Source organism: Rhineura floridana, chromosome 5, assembly GCF_030035675.1.
Source record: "Rhineura floridana isolate rRhiFlo1 chromosome 5, rRhiFlo1.hap2, whole genome shotgun sequence".
Taxonomy (NCBI): Eukaryota; Metazoa; Chordata; class Lepidosauria; order Squamata; family Rhineuridae; genus Rhineura; species Rhineura floridana.
Window position 1 is genome coordinate 152696057 of NC_084484.1, and position 26079 is coordinate 152722135.

At 41.5% G+C, this 26079-nt stretch overlaps 1 protein-coding gene across 2 annotated transcripts in view; it reads right to left on the bottom strand.

The window, feature by feature from the left end:
* MTUS2 (microtubule associated scaffold protein 2) overlaps positions 1–26079 on the bottom strand; it is a 451766-nt gene that overhangs the window by 37131 nt on the left and 388556 nt on the right. The window contains exon 1 of one of the 2 annotated variants that reach the window (XM_061628490.1): positions 11550–11739. The exons of the other annotated variant lie outside the window; for it this stretch is intronic. Coding sequence (XP_061484474.1) covers positions 11550–11603 — 54 coding nt within the window. The 5' untranslated portion in view covers positions 11604–11739. Of the gene's footprint in view, positions 1–11549; positions 11740–26079 lie in introns of those variants that run through there. 2 annotated transcript variants of the gene reach the window in all.

The following is a 26079-nucleotide window of genomic DNA, read 5'->3' on the forward strand; positions in this document are numbered from 1 at the left end:
GATTTGGCCCTGGGGAGCTGGAAATACCATGCTTGGTGCTGACATCTGGGAAATAATGGTGGCCAAGGATGACTGCATCCATTAGCCTAGCCAAGCCAACTGTAATGGAAAAGTGAGTGACTTAATGGCTAAACTCTTTAAGGAGGAATGAAAGCCTAATAAATGTATTTACTTAATGAAAATGTAATTTATAAGAGGTGTTCTATGCATGTTTAATCAGATGTAAGTCTCACTGTGCTCAATGGGCTTGCTTCTGAGTAAGTGCATTTAGGATTGAAGCCTTAGGGTTTTTATGGAATAGAGTATATAAAGTGAATTCAAAAGCAACTTGGGTGGGGTCGGAAGGAACGATTTGGAGCTGGAAAAGAAAGTGTTAAGATGCTCTTTTCCCTTCCACTAAATCTCCTGTTGGAGTCTGCAAGTTGCTCTAGGTTACAAAAGAAAATATTGGCTGGGGGGGCTATGTTTAATTAATGCCATTTGTAGTTTGAGGCTTATTAAATTGGCAACACCCATTTTGGATGAACCAAAGTTCACAAAGCAGCATTCATCAGAACAAAGTGATAACAATGAGAATGTCCCAACAGTAAAGTTTAGCCAAGAAAAACAAGGTTATCTGAGTTTAGCGTTGTGCTCCAGAATTCATTTACCTGAGACTGCTGATTCAGTGACCTTTTCTTGAATCAGCAATACTACTTGATAGAGCCAAAGAATCTCATACTGCTTTAGTTTTACTCACTTTATTGGGTTCCTTCATAGATCACTACAATTATGATTTCTGCTTCCCTCAGTATCCCAGGAACAGCACAACTATTGCTTAAGCAGTTATGAAAACACTCATCTCTGTTTGAGTCAAAACTCCCTAATTATACAAGAACTCTCCTCTTCACTCAAATGCTTGCTTGCTTAAGCCCTGAGGTTAAAGTCTGGTTGTCTAAACAAGACTTTGCCAACCTGGTGCCCTCTAGCTGTTTTGGACTGTGAGCATGCTGGCTGGAGTTGATGGGAGTTGTAGTCCAAAACATCTGGAAGGAACCAGATTAGTGAAGACAAAAAGAGAAGACCATTTCTGGATATGTGTCCAGATAACAGGCCAGCACTTGAAGGGCTATCTTTAACTTTGATTCTATTTAGGGTTCAATACTTTCAGTAATTTGTGAATTCCCACTAAATATAGTTAGTTGAACATTTCTCAGATTTTAAGGGTAGCTTCAGAAGCTGATTTCCCCAACAGTTAGACATCCCCGACAAATTGGTGGGCTATATGAAAATATTATAGCAAACTGCCCTGGATATTTTAACATTAACCATTAACATTAAGTGTGTGAGTGACTGAGAAAGAGAAGACCCTTTATTAACTTTTGTACACCACAGAAGGAACACAAGTTGACTGCCTGCTACTAAATCAAAAAATACTCTAGAACAATTCTGCAACATCTGGACACATTAAGAGCACAACCCTAAGCATGTCTACATAGAAGTAAGTCCCACTGTATTTGGTGGGAGTTAATCTCCTATGGATGCATGCACAGGATTGCAATCTTAGCCCTTGAAAAACATGAAACAAACTCAATAAAATAATCAATATAGATTTTTCACCCTGAAGAACCCATATGGCATAATGGTGAGCCTGTGCATAAGCGTATGCTCCTCAAAGCAGTAATTATGTGATGGCATTACATCACTACTCATGATGCCACTTCCGTTCTGTCATGTAGAGCATTAGTTTTCAAACTATTTTCTGACTGGGAAACACTCAGGCTCATTGGAAGACTTCTGTTCCTCAGTTGCAAGATCAGTAACGCATGACAAGCTTTCCTAATAGACTGCTTGCTCACCATGACCAATATTCCCCTGCAATGTTCAACCACAGAGTAGCGTTTGGTGTAGTCTAGGTTGTGTGCTCAGTTTGTTTACGGCAACATTACTTTTTGAAGTATAATAGGCATTGCAAAGGCCCTGTGTGTGATCACGTACCCCAAACATATATCAGAATCTTTTGCCAAGTACAAGAGTTCAATAGAAGAAACATTTAGGTAGATCAATTCCTGAAAATTGGAATGGTTGTAAATCACCACTCTGGGGTGACCAAATACAGAGCTTCTACACTTTTGTTCAGCTGCATAGAAAAGGGCATTTTGGGAGCAAATTCTGGAGCTATGGTCTTCATGACAGCTGTACCTGTCAAAATTCCTTCTACACAAATATTATAGGAGCCTTGTTTTCATTGCATTTGGCCACTCTACAGCCCACAGGTCACTGTTCTTTATTATTAATAATAAAAATCCCTGCCAATATAGTTACTTCTAATTTTCCGACTGCACTTCCCTGGCTAAACAATTTGCTCAAGGCCATTACATAACCTTTTGCTCATGTGAAAGAGACAAAAGGACATTCAGTGGAAAGAGGAAAGGACGCTAGACATATCTCTACCCAGACAGAAGGAACTAATGAAATTGCACTGATTCCCAATACAATTCAGACTGCAGTGAAAGGTCAGAAACAGGAACGAATATTTTTGAAGTATAATTGCATCTAGGTAAGTGTGATCTACAGAAATAAGGGCAATAACTGCACCTCCACGAAGGTGGCAAAGCAGGAATGCGGAATGCCTATCTGAATAACAAGACGGACGCAGAGTTGGACACTTAGGGTCCATCAGGGCGGGATAGAAATATTTTAAAATAAATAAAATAAATCAGTACCAGAAACACAGTGCTAACACTACATAGCATTGGAAATACCCTTCAGGATTATTGGTAGGCCTATTTTTTTTGCCACAAATATTTGTTTTCCAATTCTTGTAATGCTTTTGACAAAGAGCTGATGATTAATAGGATTAGATGTTTGACCTTGCTTTCTCTGAAAAACTGGATGGGTATGGTGTCAGCTAATCTTCATATCAAACCTAAGGATACCTCAGAGATTAAGCATATTACAAGTCACTGACATGTCCCATTATCTTAGTAAGCATGAGCTGCAGATACATGTGCTGCAAAGGTAAATTTTGCACTGATACGAAACAAAAAAGAGATGTTATTTGCAACTGAAAATGGGCAAATGTCCTTGAATATTTACTTCCATGAATCTAACGCTGATGTACCTTTGGCCTTATGCCTGACCTTATAAACACAAAAGTCCCAAACAAAAAGGGCTGAGATCACTAAAATCACAGTTGACATATAAGCTTCTATCAAAATTTATCACCAAACAAAGAAACCACTTATTTAGTTGAGCCCTGACAACTCCAAAATGGCTTGATTCAAAATGGCTCTGAGTTAGTTTTTAAATCTTTGTTTTTTATGCTTACAGTCAGGGTGGCCAACAAGTGGAACAATGGATGGTATCCCATGTCTGGGCTGAATTCAAAGTGCTAGTCTTGACCTTAAAAACCCTTACTGCAGGGAGAGCCAATGTGGTGCCCTCCAGAAGCTCCAGATAACTATTGGACTACAACTCAAGGCCAAGTTCAAGGTTCTAGTCTTGGTGTACAAGGCCCTATACAGCTTGGGACAAGGATACCTGAAAGATTGTTTATCCTTTATATACCCAGTTGATCACTGCACTCTGCACATGAGGGCCTCCTGCAGATACCATCTTATCAGGAGGTCCATTCTGCACAACATAGGAAATGGACCTTTAGTGTAGTGGCAGCTACACTGTGGAATTCCCTCCCCTTAAATATTAGACAGGCACCATCTCTGTTATCTTTTCGGCGCCTATTGAAGACCTTCCTCTTTCAACAAGCCTTTTAAGTTGAGACCTTATCCCAGTCTGTGTCTGTGTTGGAATTGCTTTTTAATATGCTTTTAAATCTTTTTTTTTAAACAATATGTTTTTAACCTTTTTTAAAAAGATGTCTTGAAGGCTTTTAAAAAATGTTTTTAAAGATGCTTTGTTTTAATGTATTTTAAAGTCTGTTTTTATTATGTTTTAAAGTGTTTTTAGTGCTTTTGTTTGCCACCCTGGGCTCCTGTTGGGAGGAAGGGTGGGATATAAATCAAATAATAAATAAATAAATAAGCTCCCATCAGCCCCAGCCAGCATGGCCAATGGTCAGGAATAATGGGAGTTGTAGTCCAACATGTGGGGGGTTACCATGTTGGCAACAGCTTGGTACGAGGCTAACTAAAATATCACTTCCTGCCAGAGCTTGGAATATTACTTTAAAAAGTAATAAATTACAGTTACAGTTACATGGCCCAAAAGTAGTAATCACCATTACAATTACAATTATTTTGAAAGTAACTGATTACTTTACTTTTCCTCCAAAGTAATCACTACAATTACATTTCAGTTACTTTTAAAAAAACTGCCTACAAGGTGCTGGCCTTGGCTGCTGCACATCTAAATAGCCTAAAACAACATTAAAAATAAACAAACACATACAGAGGTAGTAGAATAATTATTTTTATTCATAAGATAGCAGTGGTGGTCTCTCTGCTGGTAAGGGAGGTGGGGAGGGAGGCTGAGGCCACTACTCAGATCTTTGCATGTCAAACCAATTGCAACCCCCCCCCCCGCCAGCAAGCATAATCTCTCTCACTTAACCACATCTTGGACCCTGCCCTGCCACCAACTAAGGGACATTCACTCAAGCAAACATTTTCCCCTGAGATGCAAAAAAGTTAAAATACTACAAATGCAGCACAGTAGCCAGAGAGGGTGGTGGAGGCCACTTTGTGTGCCAAAACATGTTGTCATCTTTCGCCTCCACAGTTCTTTATTTCCATTCTGCTGCTGCCTCCTTCTCCTCCTTCATCCATGCTCTTGACCTCCGGATCCTTTCCCCCTCCACTCCATTCTTCACCACCACTATCCGTTTTTTTAAATAATTGTTTTCTCCACTCCACCTCATCTCACTGTCCGCCTCCTCCCTCGTTGCCTCCTACCCATCCACAGAGCATGAGGGAAGAGTGATGCTGTACAGAAGCACAGTTTGAGGCACATGATTTTCATCCACAAATCAGAGGAGCAGAAGACTTCCCCTGCTCCCCCCCGAGTAATGCCCCAAAGTAATTCTGGAAATGTTACAATTACTCCACAAAAGTAGTAAAATTACTCCTAGTTCTATTACAATCAAAATGTAAAGGAATTACCCACTCGTTACTCAAAAAAGTAATGAATTACAAGTAATTCGTTACTTGTAACTAGTTACTTCCAAGCTCTGCTTCCTGCCACATGTACACATCTAGATCCTGAGATTGTCTTTGGAGGCCTTTCTTCAGGTGCTGACATGCAGTGAGGTGCAATACGTAGCTAATGACTGCCTGAAGAACCTGCCCCTGTATAGATCTGCAAGAACCCTTAGATCATCTGGACAAATTCTGATTGTGGCACTGCACCCTACAGAATACCATAGGGTGGTATTAATGCTTAGTCCTACTCAGAGTGGACCCACTGAAATGAATATGCATGACTAATTTAGGGTCATTAATTTCAGTGGGGCTTCTCTGAGTAGGATTTAGTTGAATTCAACCCCAATAATGGGCATTTTCTGCTGTTTCCCCTGTACCATGGAATGCCATTCCCTCTGCCATACAAGCAGCAGCAGCCATCAGTTGCTTCAGATATCTTGTAACACCTTATCTTTTCCCCCCAGGCTTTCCGTGACCCTGATTTATGTCCACAACCCCCCCTGAATCTGTTTTTTCTTGTTTTTATAGGCTTTTATATTGTTTTATTGGTCTTGTGTTTTTTGTTTTAATTGATATTGTTTTTTATATTGCACACAGTGTACCCTGCTTAGAGATTTGTAAAATATTATTTTTATTCTATTTTTAGATCGCTTTCCCTCACACGCTAAAGTTGAGATCTGCCTTGGACTTTTAATGCGGGTGTGCATCTTATTATCCTGTTTTAATTGCTGTTGCTTTTTGTTGTTTCACTGACTATTGCTGCATTTTAATGTTTTATTTTTAACTTATTTTTATTTTCTTACACTTATATCCTGCCTTTCTTCCATCATGGAGCCCAGGCAGCCTTCCATCCAAGTGTTGCCTAGGCCTAAACCAGCTTAGCTTCAGCAAGGTGGTGGCCTCTCATGCGCCTTCAGACTATATCCTGGGGCTATAACCGGTTTTATTGTTGCAGGTACACAGAGAATACAGTTATTGAGTAGTGTACAAATACTGCAAATAAATTAATAAACAAATGCAATCCCGCAATTTCAGTTCAGTTTATCAGTCATAAGAACATAAGGAGAGCCTGCTGGATCAGGCCAGTGGCCCATCTAGTCCAGCATCCTGTTCTCACAGTGGCCAACCAGGTGCCTGGGGGAAGCCCGCAAGCAGGACCCGAGTGCAAGAACACTCTCCCCTCCTGAGGCTTCCAGCAACTGGTTTTCAGAAGCACGCTGCCTCTGACTAGGGTGGCAGAGCACAGCCATCACAGCTAGTAGCCATTGATAGCCCTGTCCTCCATGAATTTGTCTAATCTTCTTTTAAAGCCATCCAAGCTGGTGGCCATTACTGCATCTTGTGGGAGCAAATTCCATAGTTTAACTATGCGCTGAGTAAAGAAGTACTTCCTTTTGTCTGTCCTGAATCTTCCAACATTCAGCTTCTTTGAATGTCCACGAGTTCTAGTATTATGAGAGAGGGAGAAAAACTTTTCTCTATCCACTTTCTCAATGCCATGCATAATTTTATACACTTCTATCATGTCTCCTCTGACCCGCCTTTTCTCTAAACTAAAAAGCCCCAAATGCTGCAACCTTTCCTCGTAAGGGAGTCGCTCCATCCCCTGGATCATTCCGGTTGCCCTCTTCTGAACCTTTTCCAACTCTAGAATATCCTTTTTGAGATGAGGCGACCAGAACTGTACACAGTATTCCAAATGCGGCCGCACCATAGATTTATACAACGGCATGATGATATCGGCTGTTTTATTTTCAATACCTTTCCTAGTTATCCCTAGCATGGAATTTGCCTTTTTCACAGCTGCCGCACACTGGGTCAACATTTTCATCATGCTGTCCACTACAACCCCGAGGTCTCTCTCCTGGTCGGTCACCGCCAGTTCAGACCCCATGAGCGTATATGTGAAATTCAGATTTTTTGCTCCATTATGCATAATTTTACACTTGTTTATATTGAATTGCATTTGCCATTTTCCCGCCCATTCACTCAGTTTGGAGAGGTCTTTTTGGAGCTCTTCGCAATCCCTTTTTGTTTTAACAACCCTGAACAATTTAGTGTCATCAGCAAACTTGGCCACTTCACTGCTCACTCCTAATTCTAGGTCATTAATGAACAAGTTGAAAAGTACAGGTCCCAATACCGATCCTTGAGGGACTCCACTTTCTACAGCCCTCCATCGGGAGAACTGTCCATTTATTCCTACTCTCTGCTTTCTGCTTCTTAACCAATTCCTTATCCACAAGAGGACCTCTCCTCTTATTCCATGGCTGCTAAGCTTTTTGAAAGTCTAAGTACACTATGTCCACTGGATCACCTCTATCTATATGCTTGTTGACACTCTCAAAGAATTCGAATAGGTTACTGAGACAGGACTTTCCCTTGCAGAAGTCATGCTGGCTCTGCTTCAGCAAGGCTTGTTCTTCTATGTGCTTAGTTAATCTAGCTTTAATAATACTTTCTACTAGTTTTCCAGGGACAGAAGTTAAGCTAATTGGCCTGTAATTTCCGGGATCCCCTCTGGATCCCTTTTTGAAGATTGGCGTTACATTTGCCACTTTCCAGTCCTCAGGCACGGAGGAGGACCCAAGGGACAAGTTATATTTTAGTTAGCAGATCAGCAATTTCACATTTGAGGTCTTTGAGAACTCTCAGGTGGATGCCATCCGGGCCCGGTGATTTGTCAGTTTTTATATTGTCCATTACGCTTAGAACTTCCTCTCTCATTACCACTATTTGTCTCAGTTCCTCAGAATCCCTTCCTGCAAATGTTAGTTCAGGTTCAGGGATCTGCCCTATATCTTCCACTGTGAAGACAGATGCAAAGAATTCATTTAGCTTCTCTGCAATCTCCTTATCGTTCTTTAGTACACCTTTGACTCCCTTATCATCCAAGGGTCCAATTGTCTCCCTAGATGGTCTCCTGCTTTGAATGTATTTATAGAATTTTTTGTTGTTGGTTTTTATGTTCTTAGCAATGTGCTCCTCAAATTCTTTTTTAGCATCCCTTATTGTCTTCTTGCATTTCTTTTGCCAGAGTTTGTGTTCTTTGTTATTTTCTTCATTCGGACAAGACTTCCATTTTCTGAAGGAAGACTTTTTGCCTCTAAGGGTTTCCTTGACTTTGCTCGTCTAATAAACCTTAATAGACATAAGTACAGAAAAACAAAGGACTGCAAGCTCTTTCCTAGCAAAATGCTCACTGGTTTCCCCCCCATATTGGTGCCCTCCTCTGTGGTGTTTACCAGCTAGCAATGTACAGCAGCACTGCTGAGCCAGAGGGCTGTGAGTCATCCACCATCATAATTATCCACAGACGTTCAGTGACCAGGGCCAGCCCAAGATATTTTGCTGCCTAAGGCAAAATATCCCCTCCCCTCCCTATTCCCTGTACAAAGGCTGGCCAGACTGGCAATTAGATGTTGTTTCAATATCTTTCATTTCACCTGAGAGCAGCAGGCTAGCTTAGGAGGTGCAGGACAGAGTGCATGGCGCATGTACACAGTTCTGTCTACTCACTGCCCTTCTGCATCTCCCTCACTCTGTGGCATGATAGGGCCAGCCCTATAATTACCCGGCTGTCTGTGTGGGGGGGGAGCAGAATTGGCACTGATCTTTTGCCTGAGGATGCTGGGTGTTGGTGCCAATTATTCTCTTTACAACTATGCTTCTGCTGGGTTCTTAGCTTGTTTAGTATCACACGTGGTAGTGATTGTGAGAAAATCAAGTGACTTGTAAAAGGAGAAAACAAATCATTGAGGATACGTCCATTGATTGCTGTTTGCTAAATGCAACCTCCATGCACAGGGGCAATATGCATCTAACTGCCAGATGCTGGGTACAAACTGTTGGGAGTAGGAATGGGGTCCACTATCTGATTATGCTTCATTTTTCAGTTCATCAAATTACAATTTACAATTCACCATAAATTGTATTCCCCTAGTTATCGTGATTCCTGGTTGTCCCTTTCCCCCCATTATTTTTTTCTGAAAAATTACTTAACTTTTTCTTTTATTCCTTATGCTGCTGCAGCAGCTGATTACAAAAATAATTACATAAATAATTACATACTCCTCGGAGTGGATTTTTTTAAAAAAATATGGTGTCACCAACAGCTGCGAATGCATGCAAAGAGCAGGAGCTGATTCGACGACGAGATGAATTTATGGATTATCCCATAATTTGATACCAAATACAATCTTGCGAATATTCTACACCATCTCTAGTTGGGCATGGCCATTTTGTGCCTGGCTTGTGGGCTTCAGGAGGCATCTGGTTGGCCACTATAGGAAACAGAAGGCTGGACACGTCTGACCTAGCAAGGCAATTCCAATGACTCTGGCATTCTAAACAGAAGGTTAGTGTCAGTTTGGAACACTTTCCCACCATCAAGGTCCTCCTAACCATGGAATGGGGCACTGCCCCACCAACCACAGTCTGCCTCCATCCAGCCTCCCGCCTGCCTACCTGCTCTTTTACTTACAACCAGTTCAGTGGGTACCATTTTCTGCTAGCTTCCTCCTCCTCCTTAGTCTCAGGGTTGTCCTTGAAGAATTCAGTAGGGTTGGGGATAAAACCAGAATGAGTTGGCTCTGCCTGTCATTGGCTTTGGCTCCCCCTACTGTTGACCTCCCTGCCTTGCGCCCTACCAGTCCCAATGGGCACCAGACACCACTGGTCAGATGACTGAGAAGCTGCTTGAACGCTTCTCGTGTGGTATTGTAATTGCAAGAGGAAGTGGGATCTATGGCTTCTAACCTCACTTCTGGCCATCTGAATCCACCTGAAGTTACCCTGTGGTGAGCTACGCTCTACATGATAAACATCCATTGAGCATGCCTCTAAACATTATCCCCTCCCCAATTCTGAACTCTGCATTTTATTGCTATTAATTATCTCACAAGCACTTTGCAGTGGTTTTTACAATAATTATCTCATCCACCCAAAACCCCAATGGTCATTAATATGCCCATATTACAGGTGATGAGGCCTTCCAGAGAGCCCACGGCTGAACCTTGGTCTCCTTGCCCCAAGTACAACAGTCTCTGTTTTGGCTCCAGTATTATGCTCTCTCTCACTCTCGCTCTCTCTGACAAAATCTCATCAGTTTGGGGTGTAGATACGGTGCTTAGTCACTGGTGTACTATGCCTTGGAGGCAAGGTGTTTTTTAATCATACTGGAGGAAGGCACATCCCTGCTTAATTTCCTTCCTTTAATAAATATTTCATCTGGTTCTTCTGGAAGGCAATAGCCACGTTTTTATTGCAACTGAGATTCAAAATGACCTGCTGTCTGTCTTTCCCATAAAACATCTTAGAAAATGCCACTTCAGTAGATAGCAGCCAGTTGCCTTCTCCTCCCAACAGTTCCTTTTAGCTTAAAGGCTACAAGTCCAACTTCTCACCAGGGCTTCCCCAAGAGCGCACAGTTTGACGAGTTCTATGGTATGCCTTACATTTTCCTTAACATGGATGGCAACATACCTCAAGCCATACTTTAATAAGAAGATCAAGAAAAGGAAGCTTCCATTTGTTTCTCAGTGCATTATCATGATCATCCCTGTCTCTAATAAAATCTACAGAACTGAGTATTTCTGCCAGTGTGTTTTCTATTAAACAATAGAAGCTTGTGCACGTTTTCCACTTGGTTCCATCAGTGAACTCACAATGTCAAACGAAAACACACAGAGGAAAAGAATGACAAGCTCTGCCTTAGAAACACCATGGCATCATTCTTCCACATGCTATGCTACAGCTACCTGTAGATACTGTTCTGAACTTTGTAGCAACATCTACAATACATTTCAATTCAACACGCAAAGATTCAATTCCACCCCATGTTTCCCTGTCACAGGAAAAGAGTCCAGCTTTGGAAAAGGGTAGAATGACAGGATAGGCAAAAGAAGATTAAAACATAAAAAACAGAGGCTGCAAAGAAAAGATAGCTATTTCCCATGCAAGCAAAATAAGAAGGGGAACCTCCCCTCCCTGCAACACACACTCTAAGTCTCAAGCTGCATGCTGCGATCACCCTCACATCTAATCTGCATTCCAAAGGTAACATTAATACGAAAATGAAAACTATAAATCAAGTCAGCTGCATGTCCCATAGGTCACTGGTATGCTACTACTTCATGAAAGCATAACCACTTCATTTTAGACTGCAGGGCGAAATGATGCAAGGCACTGCAGTCTTGGGTGAATCTGACGGTTTTGTTTGGTACTAGTGAATGAGAAGTCAGCCCACTATAAAAAAGATGAACATCACACTCCCTCTCCCTCCCTCCCTCCCAGTTAGCTGCAGCTTGCAATGCAACATTACCTACATTGGCTAGAGGAAGAATCAAGCGATAACACAAGGCTCACTCTCTGCTCTTTGAATTAAAGAAGAAAAAGGAAGAGGCAAAGTACCGTCTTGTCCAGGCACTGGAGGCAGTAATAAAGCTTGCAGCAGCACTGGCCCATTCTGGTAGGCTTGCTGGAAAAGCTGCCAGCTTCATTCAGAATGTCACGAGTGTTTTAATTCCTAAGCAGCTGGAATTTCTTTTAAAAAGAAAGAAAGAAAAGGAAGAGATGGACTGCTGACAAATGACACATTGTGTGTGTGTGTGTGTGTGATTCCTCTCCAGCTACCTGGGTTTTTCTCTTATGAACTTCAGGAATGCAGGAGGAGGAAGAGGAGGCGGAGCAAAGCAGAGAGCAGCACATCTAAATCCTGGCAGGAAAAAGGGAGAGAGGGAGGGACATTTTTGCCACTGGATGCCTCTTCCGAAGGAGGCAGATCGATAGAAAGAAACCAGCAGAATATTTGATCACTTTCACCCTCCTCTGAGGACACCCAGATGCTCCTCCCTGCAAAAAGTAAAGGGTCACTCCAGCTTCTCCTGCTGAGCCCAGCCCACTCGTGCATCATGTGCTGTATTCACAGATGCCTGCAGCAGGAGACTGTTAGCTGGCTGAATGACTGGAAGGTGAAGGGCTGTCGCTTAGAGGTGCAGCATCTGCGTTACATGCAGAAGGTCCCAGGTTCTGTCCCTAGCATCTTTAGAAAGGGCTGGGATCTCCCCGGTTTGCAATCCCAGGAAGCCGTTGCCAGTCAGTGTAGACAATAGTGAGAAAGATGGACGGGTAGTCTAACTTGGTATAAGGCAGTGCCCTGTGATGGATGTAAATGCAACCTAAAACATAAAAGGAGGATATAAACACAGCACAGAAAGCCTACAAACACAGCAGTCCGTATCCGACGCCACAGTTTCGTGGCAGCGCACATGCTTATTATTACTTACTTACATATTTATCATTTATTTATTTATTAGATTTATATCCTGCCCTTCCTCCCAGTAGGAGCCCAGGGCGGCATACTTGATGTATGAAAGTTCTCTGGTCCAGTCCCAAGCATCACTAGGAGTGCTGGCAAAGACCTCTACCTGAGAGCCTGCAGTGCTGATGCCAGAGCAGACAACAGTACTCAGTTGAGTGGCCTAATCAGGACAAGGGGGCTTCAGATGTTCATGGATACACTCCCTGATCCACTCTAGTACTTCCACAAAAATTACCATTAAAGTTCACTTTAGATAAGCTTATGAAATGACACAAACGCACACCACAAGGACTTGTTAGAAATATTTTGCATTACTCCCAAACAGGGAGGTAGGGTATTTATTATTATTATTATTTATTTATTTATTTATTTATTTAATTTGTATCCCGCCCTTCCTCCCAGCAGGAGCCAAGGGCGGCAAACAAAGCACTAAAAAAACCTTAAAACATCATAAAAACAGATCTTAAAATACATTAAAACAAAACAGCATTAAAAACATTTTAAAAAACAACCTTAAAAAGGGTTAAAAACATTATTAAAAACATATTAAACAATTCTGACACAGACGCAGACTGGGATAGGTCTCAACTTAAAAGGCTTGTTGAAAGAGGAAAGTCTTCAAAAGGCGCTGAAAAGATAGCAGAGCTGGCGCCTGCCTAATATTCAAAGGGTAGGACTGGGAATGTTCCCTGTCTGAAACCCAGGAGAGCTGCTGTCAGTCAGTGTAGACAATACTGAACTAGATGGACCAATGGTCTGACTCAGTATAAGGCAGCGTCCTATGTTCCTAGGTATTCAGTCCAGACCTTTTTGTTACTTTGGGGGGGGGGATCATGCAAAAACTCCATGACAATTGGATTATGTATAATCTTTTCAAGGTGCACTCTGTCCCAAATTACCCAGGACCCCCACCAGGAAGGTGAGGGCAGTCAGGCTGCTGGAAGCAGCGGCAAAACCTCTTTTTTGTGCTAAAACAAAAAAGGAAAGGAAAAGGAAAGAGGTGGAAATGTTTGGCCACCTTGTCTTTATGGTCAACGCACCTCCACCAAAATGTGCTTTGATTTTGCCCACCTCTCCAAAAGTCACCGATGTCGCCTCCATCTTCACAGAGGATGAATGGTCCTGGAGAAGTGTATGTGTGTATATGATAGCCTTAATTGAAACATGGATTTAAATTTGTATTCAAAGAGGTTTTTTTTTAAGTGCAGAATTATGGGTAAAAGCATATAAAATGGGCATAAACCAGAAATAGATTCACCCATCCCCAATCTGAGCTCCAACTGGACTGAGAGGGGAGGAGACCAAAGCAACAGTCCAAGGAAACAGCCTGCTTCACTGCCCAATGCCAGGTTTCCATACCAGCAACATAGGTTATTGAAAAGACCAGAAAGAGGGGACAGGATGAGGACACAAATTAGGCTGGTAAGAATGTCAGGAGCAGAAAAGGTCATGCTGGCCTGTAGGGAAGGTGGAGAAATTCAATTCAGTTTGCATTTCAGGCGAAATCTATTAGATTTGTGCTTTCTGAAACAATATGAGACCTGAAACGCCACCATCCTTCCAAATTTGCACTTATTTGAATTTTGCAATGCAGTTCGCCAACCAATGTTTACAAAAATGCAGATGTTAGGGGAAAGTGCGCATAAAAATGAATGCATGAGTGAAAATAACATACCAAATTGCATCATATGATGAGAAACGGCTTGCAAAAATGTGTAATTAGTCAACACTGCCTACAAAAATGTGTATATTAGGAGAAATTAGCACTACAATGCTGGAGAATTTTCATGAGGATTCTTTTTTAAAAAAAAATCAAACTGCTGCAAACTAAATTTAAGACTGGAAAAAAAAAGAAATGGAGAGAACTGAAATCGACAGATGTTTCTATCCCTACTGGCCAATATGAGTGAGATACATGATGACCTACAAAGTAGTAGAGAATCGAGCTTCAGGCTACGGCTGGGCAAATCTGTCAATGCAGCTTTCTCTGTGTTTTCTCTGCAACCTTAAATTCAGTTTCTCCTATCAGTTTACTTTATTTTAAGTTCTCATGACAGTTCACCAACAAATCTTTATATGCAGTTTTGCCTAATGTACACATTTTTGGAAAGGAATTTACCCTAGAATATGCATTTTTCTATACATTACTTGGCTGCAGAGCTGCACTGCAAAATTCAAAATTTGAAGGACAGCTGTGTTTCAGTTAATGTATTGCTTCAGGAAGTGTGAATTTTATAGGTTCACCTTCAAATGTGAACTGAACCAAATCGCCCGCCAATCCCTACTTCAAGCATTTTAAAAAGAGATCAGATCATCTTAATTATTTGACTGCTAGGATATGCTGGCACTTTCCAAGCTATGGGAGGGGGCTGTGCAGGCCACCTCCTGTCTTCCCCCTCCAAAATACTCTCTGCAATTTTTGATTTCACCTAATTAGATTTTGTTTTTTCAAAAAAGATGTCAAGCTAGACATGTTTTATTTTTATAGTCACATTAATACATAACTGAATCCATAACAGCTTATGACCAGGTTGTGAAACACATTAGCATGCAGGCATGATTAAAGCTGTGGTTGAAAAGGCTGGCCTCTGCAGTGATATTTTATGGCATTGCAATGCAAATTATTAGGATTCCACTTTAATTGCATCATTTCTCCACAGATTCCTTGGGGTTTTAAACATGAAGGATGCACCCCCTTCTCCTCCTTTGCCCAGTTATTTCTGTTTCTTTCTCTAATACACGACACTTTGCTTCAGTTTTGCTCTACTCTCCTGGGTTTTTGGCTTCTTTACTGAAACACTTGCTCTTTCTACTTTCCTCTCATTCTACAGCCAAATTATTGGCTATATCTACCCTTCTACCTTTTTGTCCATTAATCTGGATTTTGTGCTCACTTCATTGTGTGTCCTGGTGCAGACGCAGCAATGGCTCCCTGAAACCTATAATTTGAAAACTGGAACACAGCCCCAGCGACGCAAGCTCCTTTCACCTTCTCCCTTTCCCTATTTCTGGTCAGCCTTACAATGGTTTAGCATTACATCAGTACTGCCTCCAACCATGGTTAACAGTAACTGGGATTTCCACCATAAGCTGGTTTTGAGTTTGAAGTTTAGATTGCCAGATTGCAAGCAGAGAATCATTCTGCTGTAAATTCTGCAGACACAGCAGTAGACGTTTGTGGCCATTGAGATGAGATGGGATATATTACTTAGCTGGTCAGTGACCAAGGGAGAGGGGCACTCACCTGAGCATTAAAAGCAAAATTGAACATAGGCAGCAACATCAGCTGACACATCAGTGTCCTGTGCCTGCACAAAGTGCTGAGGCTGACCCTGGCCTCCCCCTGTCTCACTGGAGAGTGTCGAGAGGACATGTCAGAGACAGGGAGAGAATAACAAAAACAGAAAACAAATATGGAACTGTCACATTCCCAACATATATTATGGGGAACTCAAGGCTGGCTGCTAACATTTGAGTTTCTTTAATATCTGAAGAAGTACTGAAACAGTTCCATATTCCGGAGTAACTGTCATCTTCTACTTATCCTCTATTCACATGTTATTTGTTTCTGCCATTATTATCACTTTGGATGTATATTATATTGTTTTGTATTGTTTATTTTTTACTCTGTGTTATTTGTTTTTGTTGTTCTCATCATTTCAGTAGTAAATTGCAATTTAACTGCACATTCAGTGTAGTGACTTTCCTTGGTTGTTCATGTTAGTATCAGGCAGCTCGCCTTCCTTTTTTGTTGGTAGAGATAGGGAGAGGCCAGATCAGAATCAGCACCTCGTGTGGGCACGGAACTTCAAAAATTCTCTGGGTTGCTAATCTGACAAGCTTGCAAACTCTAGTTAAGAGCAAACTTGGTTAGCGTTGTGGTGTAGATATAATGCCACACCATGGTTTGTTTATAGAAGTATTTATACACAGCCCTCTTGTAAAACATCGGGGCTGTGTACAGCAGCTTAAAAATATTTAAAAGCAATACAAACCTGGCTACTCAAAAAACATTTCAAACAGCTGCATATTCTCACAGTGTGCATGTCTAAATGCTACTTTCCCCCCAAATTTTCATACATACTTTGAGTTGAGAATTGCATTGCAAATCGAGAGTACAAAATTGAAAGAATAACTGCATTCCCATCTGCACATTAATCTGGGAGGTGCAGATCAGGTCAGTTCTTATCAGATGAAAAAAATCCCAAATTCCTCAAGCACCCCTAGCTTAAGCCTCATTGAAACCAATGGGGCCAAGTCTGTATTACTGAACTCAGTGGAATTTATTTCCAAGCAACACGCATAAACTTACAGTTACTTACTTAACTCTGTGCATATTTATAGTACATGATTTATGTTGTTGTTGTTGTTGATTTCGACTTATGGTGACCCTTTGAATCAGTGACCGCCAATAGCATCTGTTATAAACCACCCTGTTCAGATCTTGTAAGGTCAGGAATGTGGCTTCCTTTATGGAATCAATCCATCTCTTGTTTGGTCTTCCTCTTTTTCTACTCCCATCTGTTTTTCCCAGCATCATTGTCTTTTCTAGTAAATCATGCCTTCTCATGATGTGTCCAAAGTATGATAACCTCAGTTTCATCATTTTAGCTTCTAGTGATAGTTCTGGTTTAGTTTGTTCTAACACCCAATTATTTGTCTTTTTTGCGTCCATGGTATCTACAAAGCTCTCCTCCAACACCACATTTCAAATGAGTTGATTTTTCTGTTATCCGCTTTTTTCACTGTCCAACTTTCACATCCATACATAGAGATCGGGAATACCATGCTCTGAATGATCCTGACTTTAGTGTTCAGTGATACATCTTTGCATTTGAGGACCTTTTCTAGTTCCCTCATAGCTGCCCTCGCCAGTCTTAACCGTTGTCTAATTTCTTGACTATTGTCTCCATTATGGTTAATGACTGTGCCAAGCTGTGGTCAGGTCAATCTTTTCTTAAGCAGCATAAAATATGGTCTCCTCCTAACTACACATATGAACACATCTACAAAACTCCACAAGCCCTGAATAATATCCACAAAAAAGAGTTCTTGTCCATCACATACTCACACTCTTCATAAGCACCTTAAATAGCATGGAAGGTACTGCTGTTCCATGTGGCTTGATGACATAAGGGAATGATGCAGTTTTTCTGCCATGCAATTCACACCCTAGTGTGGGAAGTTGCTTTGTAGCTGGCTCTTCCCACATGACCTGAGGATTTCAATGTTCCCAGAGTGGTACAGGGAAGAAACACCCATGCCCCAGCACCAGCTTCCTTGCTGGCAAGGCAATATCCCAAAGGACCCCATTGCTTCGTAGTTATGGAACAAAACATGTGGACCACATGTATAAAACAAAAATGGGTCCTGTCTCCTCCATGGCACAGCCTTACAGAGAGTAGGAAAGTTGTCAGTTGTTATTCATTTTATTTTATTTTATTTATGAAATGTATATACTGTCCTTCCTCTCAGAAGGAGCCCAGAAGGATAGAGAAAGAGGCAGCCTCCTTAGCTTCACAAGCAGATGCTGTTGGCTAGAATTGACCAATCTCATGAGACCGGCATTCTTGCCTTGACAGAGCATCAGTTGGGCATTAGCCACTCACCCATTCAGGCAGAGGAGCACATTAGAATTTGGCTGGTTACTCTTTATGAAGGCTGGGATGATTTCTTTGTAATTGCTGCTTGGCTGGCACGTTTGCTTGCTTTTTGCTTTTCCTGGGATGTTTCTTCTCCCAAGCACAGCTTGTGAGTTTTGGTTTCAACTGGTCCACTTCTCTTTGTTACTTCTCTTTGTCGCACATTTGTTAGAAAGACTGCTGTTCAGATGTGGAAAATGCCACATATGTGATGAAAGTAGGAATGTGTCCAGGAGGTTAATCTTGGGAAGGGCTGTAGCTCAGTGAGAGAGCAACTACTTTGCATGCAGAAATTCCTTGCATCTCCAGGTAGGGCTGGAAGAGTTCCCTGCCAGAAACTCTGGAGAGCTTCTGCCAATCAGTGTAGACAGTACTGAGCTAGATGGATCAATGGTTTGACTTGGTCTAAGGTGGCTTCCTATGTTCTTGGCTGAGATGAAGTATGCCAAGACAGTCACAAGGCAGATGCTCAAGGTGGGTCTGCTGCCCAGGATTGTGCAGGTAGACCAGGAATGGCAAGATCTGTCAGTTTCAGTTCTCTTAGTTTCTTATTTTTCCAATCTTAAATTCACATTTCTGCAGCAGATTTTTTAAATAAAAATAATCAACTTGAAAATTCTTCAGCATTTTAGTGCAGGTTTATCCCAAGATATTTTTATATGCAATTTTGACTAATGTACACATTTGTGCAAGCAATTTATCCAAATATAATGCATTGTATGCAAAGTTCTATGCACATTTCCCCTAAGATGTACATTTTTGTAAACATTGTTGGATCAGAGAACTACATTGCAAAATTCAGATAAGTGCACATTTTATAGGATGACTGTGTTTCAGTTTCCATATTGTTTTGCAAAGTGCAAGGTTGATAAATTTGGCTTTAAATGAGCACTGAATCAAATTTCTCCCCCATCCCTAGTTAGGATGAAATCTTTCTTTCCCTTACCACATAAATTCACACTACAACTTTATGTTTGCTGTAGGTTTTTGGAAATGGATGGCTTACATTCCTGATGCAGTATTCTCTGATAAAACAATGGCTTTTACTGTTACTACTGCTAAGACACTAAGGCTGTTTAATGCATTGCTTTCATATTGAGTCTCATCACCTCTAAACCCTCTTGTCTGGCTTGTGTTAACCCACCTGAGAATGAAAAACAGTGATACAAAAATCCTGACCATATGAACAAGGATAAGAGTTCCTTCATGATTATAAGGTCACAACTGATGCTTCTAAAATGGCCATGTTCTTAGCTGTGCAATATAGTCTGAGACTCTAATTTTAGAGTCATGAATAGTTTATGATTGCAATGCTAACAGTACTGAAAGTTTTTTTTAATAATAATAACAACATATGTTGAGATTATCAAAACAATATTGTCAGTTGACTGTCTTGATGACTGTGAATGGACAAATAATAAGTGTCTAGGGACTTTACCAAAATAATCCTGCAGTGTAATCTACTCAGAAGTAAGTCACATTTCACTCAATGAGACTTACTCCCAGGTAAGTGTATATTGCACTTACTGTTCTTTAATAACTTGGAATGCTTTCCTAAGATCTTGAAATATCTCTCCAGCCATTGGAAGGTGACACCCTCCATCTAGCAGAAGGGCAAAGAAACAGTTGGAACCAGTTTTACACACTGAATGTAGTGAAAGAAAGGCAGAAAACAATTAAGGATTTTGGTTGTAGCGTTGGAGGGCTTCAACAGTGGGAATCTGATGAAGGACATAGTGTCTAATTTTTAGGAGTCTACTTGCTTCTAATAAGCTCTGCTTGTATATCATTATATAAAGCAAATATTACAAAGACATCATATATTTTCACTATAGGGATGGTTGAATGTATATATCAATTTCAGTTTTTTTCAGTTTCACATTTTCCCAATCTTCAGTTAATCCCACTTATACATCAGTTTGCAAACTTCCTTTTAAAGGCTGCATGAAAATTTGTGCATATTTGTGCATGGTGGCAGGCCAGCTCCAGACACTCTTGGATGAGACCGATTATATCTGGATACATTTCAGTCGGGTTGCAGGTCTGGTTTTGGCACGGAAACAGCCTTGGTCGCCCTGTATGTCACCCTCTGTCAGGAGAGAGACAGGGGGAGTGTGACTCTGTTGATTCTCCTTGATCTCTCAGCAGCTTTCGATACCAATGACCATGGGAGGGACTGCATGGCAGTGGTTCCGCTCCTACTTGGCAGGTCGGCTCCAGAAGGTGGTGCTTGGGGAACATTGCTCGGCACCCTGGACTCTCCAGTATGGGGTTCCACAGGGGTCAGTTCTGTCTCCCATGCTGTTCAACATCTACATGAAACCATTGGGTGCAGTCATCTGGAGTTTTGGAGTGTGCTGCCATCAGTATGCTGATGACACGCAGTTCTATTTCTCCTTTTCATCTTCTTCAGGTGAGGCTGTCAATGTGCTGAACCAGTGCCTGGCCGAGACAATGGACTGGATGAGGGCTAATAAACTGAGGCTCAATCCAGACAAGACTGAGATGTTGCTAGTGGGTGGTTCTTCTGAGCGGATGGTGGATGTCCAGCCTGTCCTGGATGGGGTTGCACTCCCCCTGAAGGAGCAGGTTTGTAGCTTAGGGGTTCTCCTAGAACCATCTCTATCACTTGAGGCTCAGGTAGCCTCGGTGGCACGGAGTGCCTTCTACCAACTTCGGTTGGTGGCCCAACTACGTCCCTATCTGGACAGGGATAACCTGGCTTCAGTTGTCCATGCTCTGGTAACCTCTAAATTAGATTACTGCAATGCACTGTACATGGGGCTGCCTTTGAAGACGGTTCGGAAACTGCAGCTTGTGCAAAATGCAGCGGCCAGATTGGTAACAAGGACCAGATGGCTTGAACATCTAAAACCGATTCTGGCCTGCTTGCATTGGCTGCCTGTATGTGTCCAAGCTCGATTCAAAGTGCTGGTTTTAACCTATAAAGTCTTACACAGCTTGGGACCTCAATATCTGATGGAACGCCTCTCCCGACATGAACCCACCCGTACACTATGCTCATCATCAAAGGCCCTCCTCCGGGTGCCTACTCCGAGGGAATCTTGGAGGATGGCAACAAGGGAGAGGGCTTTCTCAGTGGTGGCCCCCAAATTATGGAATGCTCTCTGTGACGAGGTGCACCTGGCACCAAAACTGTTATCTTTTCAGCACCAGGTCAAGACTTTCCTCTTCTCTCAGGCACTTTAGCATGTGTTTTTAAATTGTTTTTTTAAAAAAGTGTTTTTAAATTTGTATATTTGTGTATTTGTTTTTAATGTTTTTAATTGTTGTAAACCACCCAAAAAGTTTTGGCTATGGGGTGGCATACAAATGTAATTAATATTAATAATAATAATAATAATAATAATAATAATATTGTGTTCCTTTCTTCCCCTAGTATAAGCATAGTTGTAAGCAGTATCCCCAAATATAATGCATTTTCTATATTATTTTCACTAATATACACATTTTTGTAAACACCTCCCCCTTATATACGCTTTTTGTACACATTGTTTGGGGCTGGAGAATGGCATCACAAAATTCAGAGATGTGCAAATTTTGAACAATGGCCCTGTTTCAGTTTGCATCTTGGTCAAGAAGTACAAATTAACAAAGCTCACATTAAAATGTGTAATGAATACATTTCTCCCCCGTCCCTAATTTCTTCAGTGCTCTCTCTCTCTCTCTCTCTCTCTCTCTCTCTCTCTCTCCCCTTCAAAGGAAACATAACTCTTCAAGGCTGACCCTGGCCTTCTTACTGCTCTGGGAAGTGCTGAGCGTATAACAATATTTTTTCTTTGACCCAGTAACACTGGAATCTCTCTTTTTGTTACAAGGGCAGTTCTGTCAGCCGGCACCATTTGATTAATTATGCTCTTATATGAAAAGAATGGGAGTGCTTGTAATTGGAAAATATTTTTTGCTAGCTTTGTTTTTCTTTTTATTATAACAATCCATTTCATTTATGCCACTGGTTTGTAAGGTCTTGGAAAGAAAAAAGGGCATTATTCCATCCTGTGTATGTCATGTACAGGACATGAATATCCAGTGAATTAGTTTTCTCAGACTAGACATTTCATGTTTCTTGGTTATACACTGCTTGATGTGCCATATACTGTAATGAACTTAGGTAATATATATACAGCTATTTTGATCTTCTTTGCTGCCCTCTGTCCATTACCCCTCCTCCCCTGGGCTAGGCTGACACACCAAACCACTGATATGCTCAACACAAATGTCATTTTCTTATAATTAACACTCTATTCCTCTTTTCACCCTGCAAATGCAGGATTTAGTCACTGGCCCAAGTAATTTTTTAAAAGGTCACTTACAGCTTTACAGGGTGAGCTATAAGCATGTGAAGCTGACAGATATGCCCTCTAGCAATCACAGCTCCACTCTGTGAAGCATCTGAATGAAATTGAAGCACTAGAGAGATCTCACTCACTGAATAGGATTAGAATTGACCCGGCAGAGAGTCATGGAGGCTTTCACAAGGGATGCTAAGAATGACTTTTTGACTCCCATATTTCTTTTCCTTTAAACTAGCTTACATATGCGCCACAGCAGAAGAAACAGGTATTGTTCATTCAATTCACACTTTTCAGAAATATGGCTGTACGTACAATCTGGTAAACATATTTCATCCTGTTTCAAAAAGAGGTGTGGTCTAAAGATCTGCACTGCAAACTTAACTCTTTGTCCAGCCTAGGGAGGGGGCATGAGGAAGGTGAGGTCATAATGACCGCAGGAATAGTTTGGGGGTATTATGTACTGAGAATTGTAATCTTCATAAAGTTTTTTTTAATGTTCTTTATTACTATTTAGTGGTTATCATTGTTTGTTTTGTTTTTACAGTAACCCACTCTAAGATAGCTATGTGATGAAAGACAAGATAAAAATTCAATAAATAAAATAAAATAAAATAAAATATGAGTTGGCAACTGCCAAATTTGCCATAGAGTGAGGGCCACTTCAAACATGTTTTCCCCACAGAAGCATACAACAGTGGAGACAGAGCAGACTATGGATGGACATATAATTCTGTTTCCAATCTGTGCCACTTTTGTATACGTTTAGCCATAAGGTCTGTTCTGTCCCATTTTCACATTAATCTTCAATTTAAAAAAAAGCACAATAATTTGCGTTTAAATTTGTATTTTTAGACATGCTCTCTAAATACACATTTCTAAATGTATTTGAGATGAGAATTGTGTTTCAACGTGAAGTATGAAATCTGGTGAATAGCTACTTTCCAATCTGTATATTAGTCCACTGGAATTCACAAAAACTGAATTCCTCAAGCATCCTGGGGGGACACCCTCATATATGCTATCCCTAGACAGGGCCGGTTCCAGGCATGCAGGGGCCCTTGGGCATCAGCTTGCCCTGGCCCCCCGGTCGGTGTCTGTGTGTGCGTGCGCACATGCATACAATCATGGGCGCCCCCCCACTCACCCCCACAGCCCCCCTACCTGTCTAGTCTTTACCATTGCCCTTAATGAAGATGGTGGCCATGGTTTCCCTAAGGGGAATGAAGCCTCCGCCGCCATCTTTGTTAATGGCACACGTGCGTGCTACGCGTGCACATCTCTGCCATCAACTAAGATGGCGGCAGTGGCTTCAGTACCTTAGGGAAGCTGCGGCCGCCATCTTTATTAAGGGCAATGGTAAAAAGCTGGCTGACAGGTAAGTGGGGGTGTGGGGGGCGTGGATTGTGGAAGGGGAGCGGAGGGGCCCTCAGGGGCCCCTCAGGGGCTTCTGTAGCTCCAGGGCCCTTGGGCCAGTGCCCAACCTGGCTGCCCTTTAGAACCAGCCCTGTCCCTAGACACGATGGAGCTGCTTTTTGGCGAAAGAGGTCATGTAGGCAGGGTCTAGTTTTCTCCCCATCTCCCTCCCTCACACAGAAACAATGGCCACTTAATCATCATCATCACTGTTGTTGTTGTTATTACTGTTAGTATTAATAAATTTATATCCCACCCTTCCTCCCAGTAGGAGCCCAGGGTGGCATTGCATTTGTACAAATACCTTTTTATTTTATGTCAACAGTATAATTTAGAGGCGCCTTAATCTGTGATCCTCTACACACTTACCTGGGAGTAAGCCTCCTTGAGCTCATTGGGACTTATTTCTGAGTAGACATGTATGTAGGATTGCACTGTCAGAGACATATAACGTAGAGGTAAATGGACAATGCACATATCACTATCATGTATGTATTTCATGCAAGTGTTTATTTTCCTAGGTACACATTCATTGGTAACTAATTTGCAACAGTGTCTTGCCTTTCCTGGCAAAACAGAACCTTTCAGATTTTCTTACATGGTAGTTTACATTGCCATTTTGTGGGCTTTTGCCCCTTCCCACCCCTTTGTCACAGAAAAGTCGTAATGTGTGTCCATAACATAATATCTAGGTCAGTGATTCCCAACCTGGGGGACATGACCCCCACGGGGCCCGCAAAGTAATCCAGAGGGGGCCGTGAACAGTAAAGAAATGATTTTTTTTTTAAAAAGCTTCACTCCCTGTACACTGTCTGCTTCCCACTGCCACTACAAATGACACCTCCCCCTTGCTCCAAACAATATACAATATACAACAAAACAGTTGTGTATTCTTTAATGGTTGGTTGACCACAAAAAATGCTGTTGTTGTTGATGATTAAGCCTGGAATAATTTTGAGTTGTTATTGTTATTATTATCATTGTTATTATTGTTATTAATTAAATTTATATCCTGCTCTTCCTCCCAAAGGACTCCAGGTTGATCAGCCTTAAAATTGATGGAGCAATTCTATCACGCCTCTTCAGAAGATAAATCCCATTGAGTTCTCTCTAGTATGTGTGTATAGAATCGCAGCATTGCTACAGGCAAGAGCGGAGGCAATCTTAGTATTAGTGTCTAAGAAGAAGTTTGGTTATTCACCCTTGAAATATAAAACCTTACAAATTAAACAATTGCTTAATTAATAAGATTTTCTCTTTATAGTTTTTTTATTGTTAGAAAAGGCTCATTTTATGCAACAACTAAGTCTGTTAGTAACCCTGCAGAATTAAAGCTAAAGCTTCATCACATGCCCACGAATAATGAGGCCATTGCAACAAAATCCGGAATCTATTGGCACTGGAAGATGCTGTGGAGAAAATCCATCAGCCACTTCACATGCTGTTTCTTTCTTTTTTTTAAAGCACAACAGTTTAGATGCTCAGATGACTGCTCAGAAGTCTGCTTGGATGACAAAAATGTGTAACCGATTGCAAAACGCATTTACAAAAAGCTATTCTGAAAGTGTCACCTATTCGAATATTGCAGGTGACCTCAATTTCCTTTACAATAACAATGGCATCATCTGTGGCACCAGCTGCACGGGGGCTCAGCTTATCAAATTATAAACTTGGCTTAATTCCATGCCCATCACAACCACTGTCATGCCGTAGAAGAGACAAGCTTGTGTCAGAAACTTGTGCAAAGCTGCCATGTAGAAGTGAACACTGCTCTTTAATTATTTTATTTATTATTTTTATTTATTAAATTTATTAGTCGCCCATCTGGCTGGCTGTCCAGCCACTCTGGGCGATGTACAAAATAAAAACATACAAATACATTAAAACATTAAAAATCTCAACAATAATAATAAAACCTAACCCACCCCAAAAGCCTGCCTGAAGAGCCAGGTCTTCAAGGCCCGGCGGAAGCTCATCATAGAGGGGGCATGGCGGAGATCATTTGGGAGGGAATTCCACAAAGTGGGGGCCACAATAGAAAAAGCCATCTCCCTAGTTCTCACCAGTCTAGCTGTTTTAACTGGTGGGATAGAGAGAAGGCCTTTTGAGGCTGATCTTGTTGAGCGGCATCCCTGATGATGTTGGAGGTGCTCCTTCAGACAGACTGGGCCGAAACCGTATAGGGTATTAAAGGTCAGAACCAACACCTTGAATTGGGCCCGGAAAACAACCAGTAACCAGTGCGACTC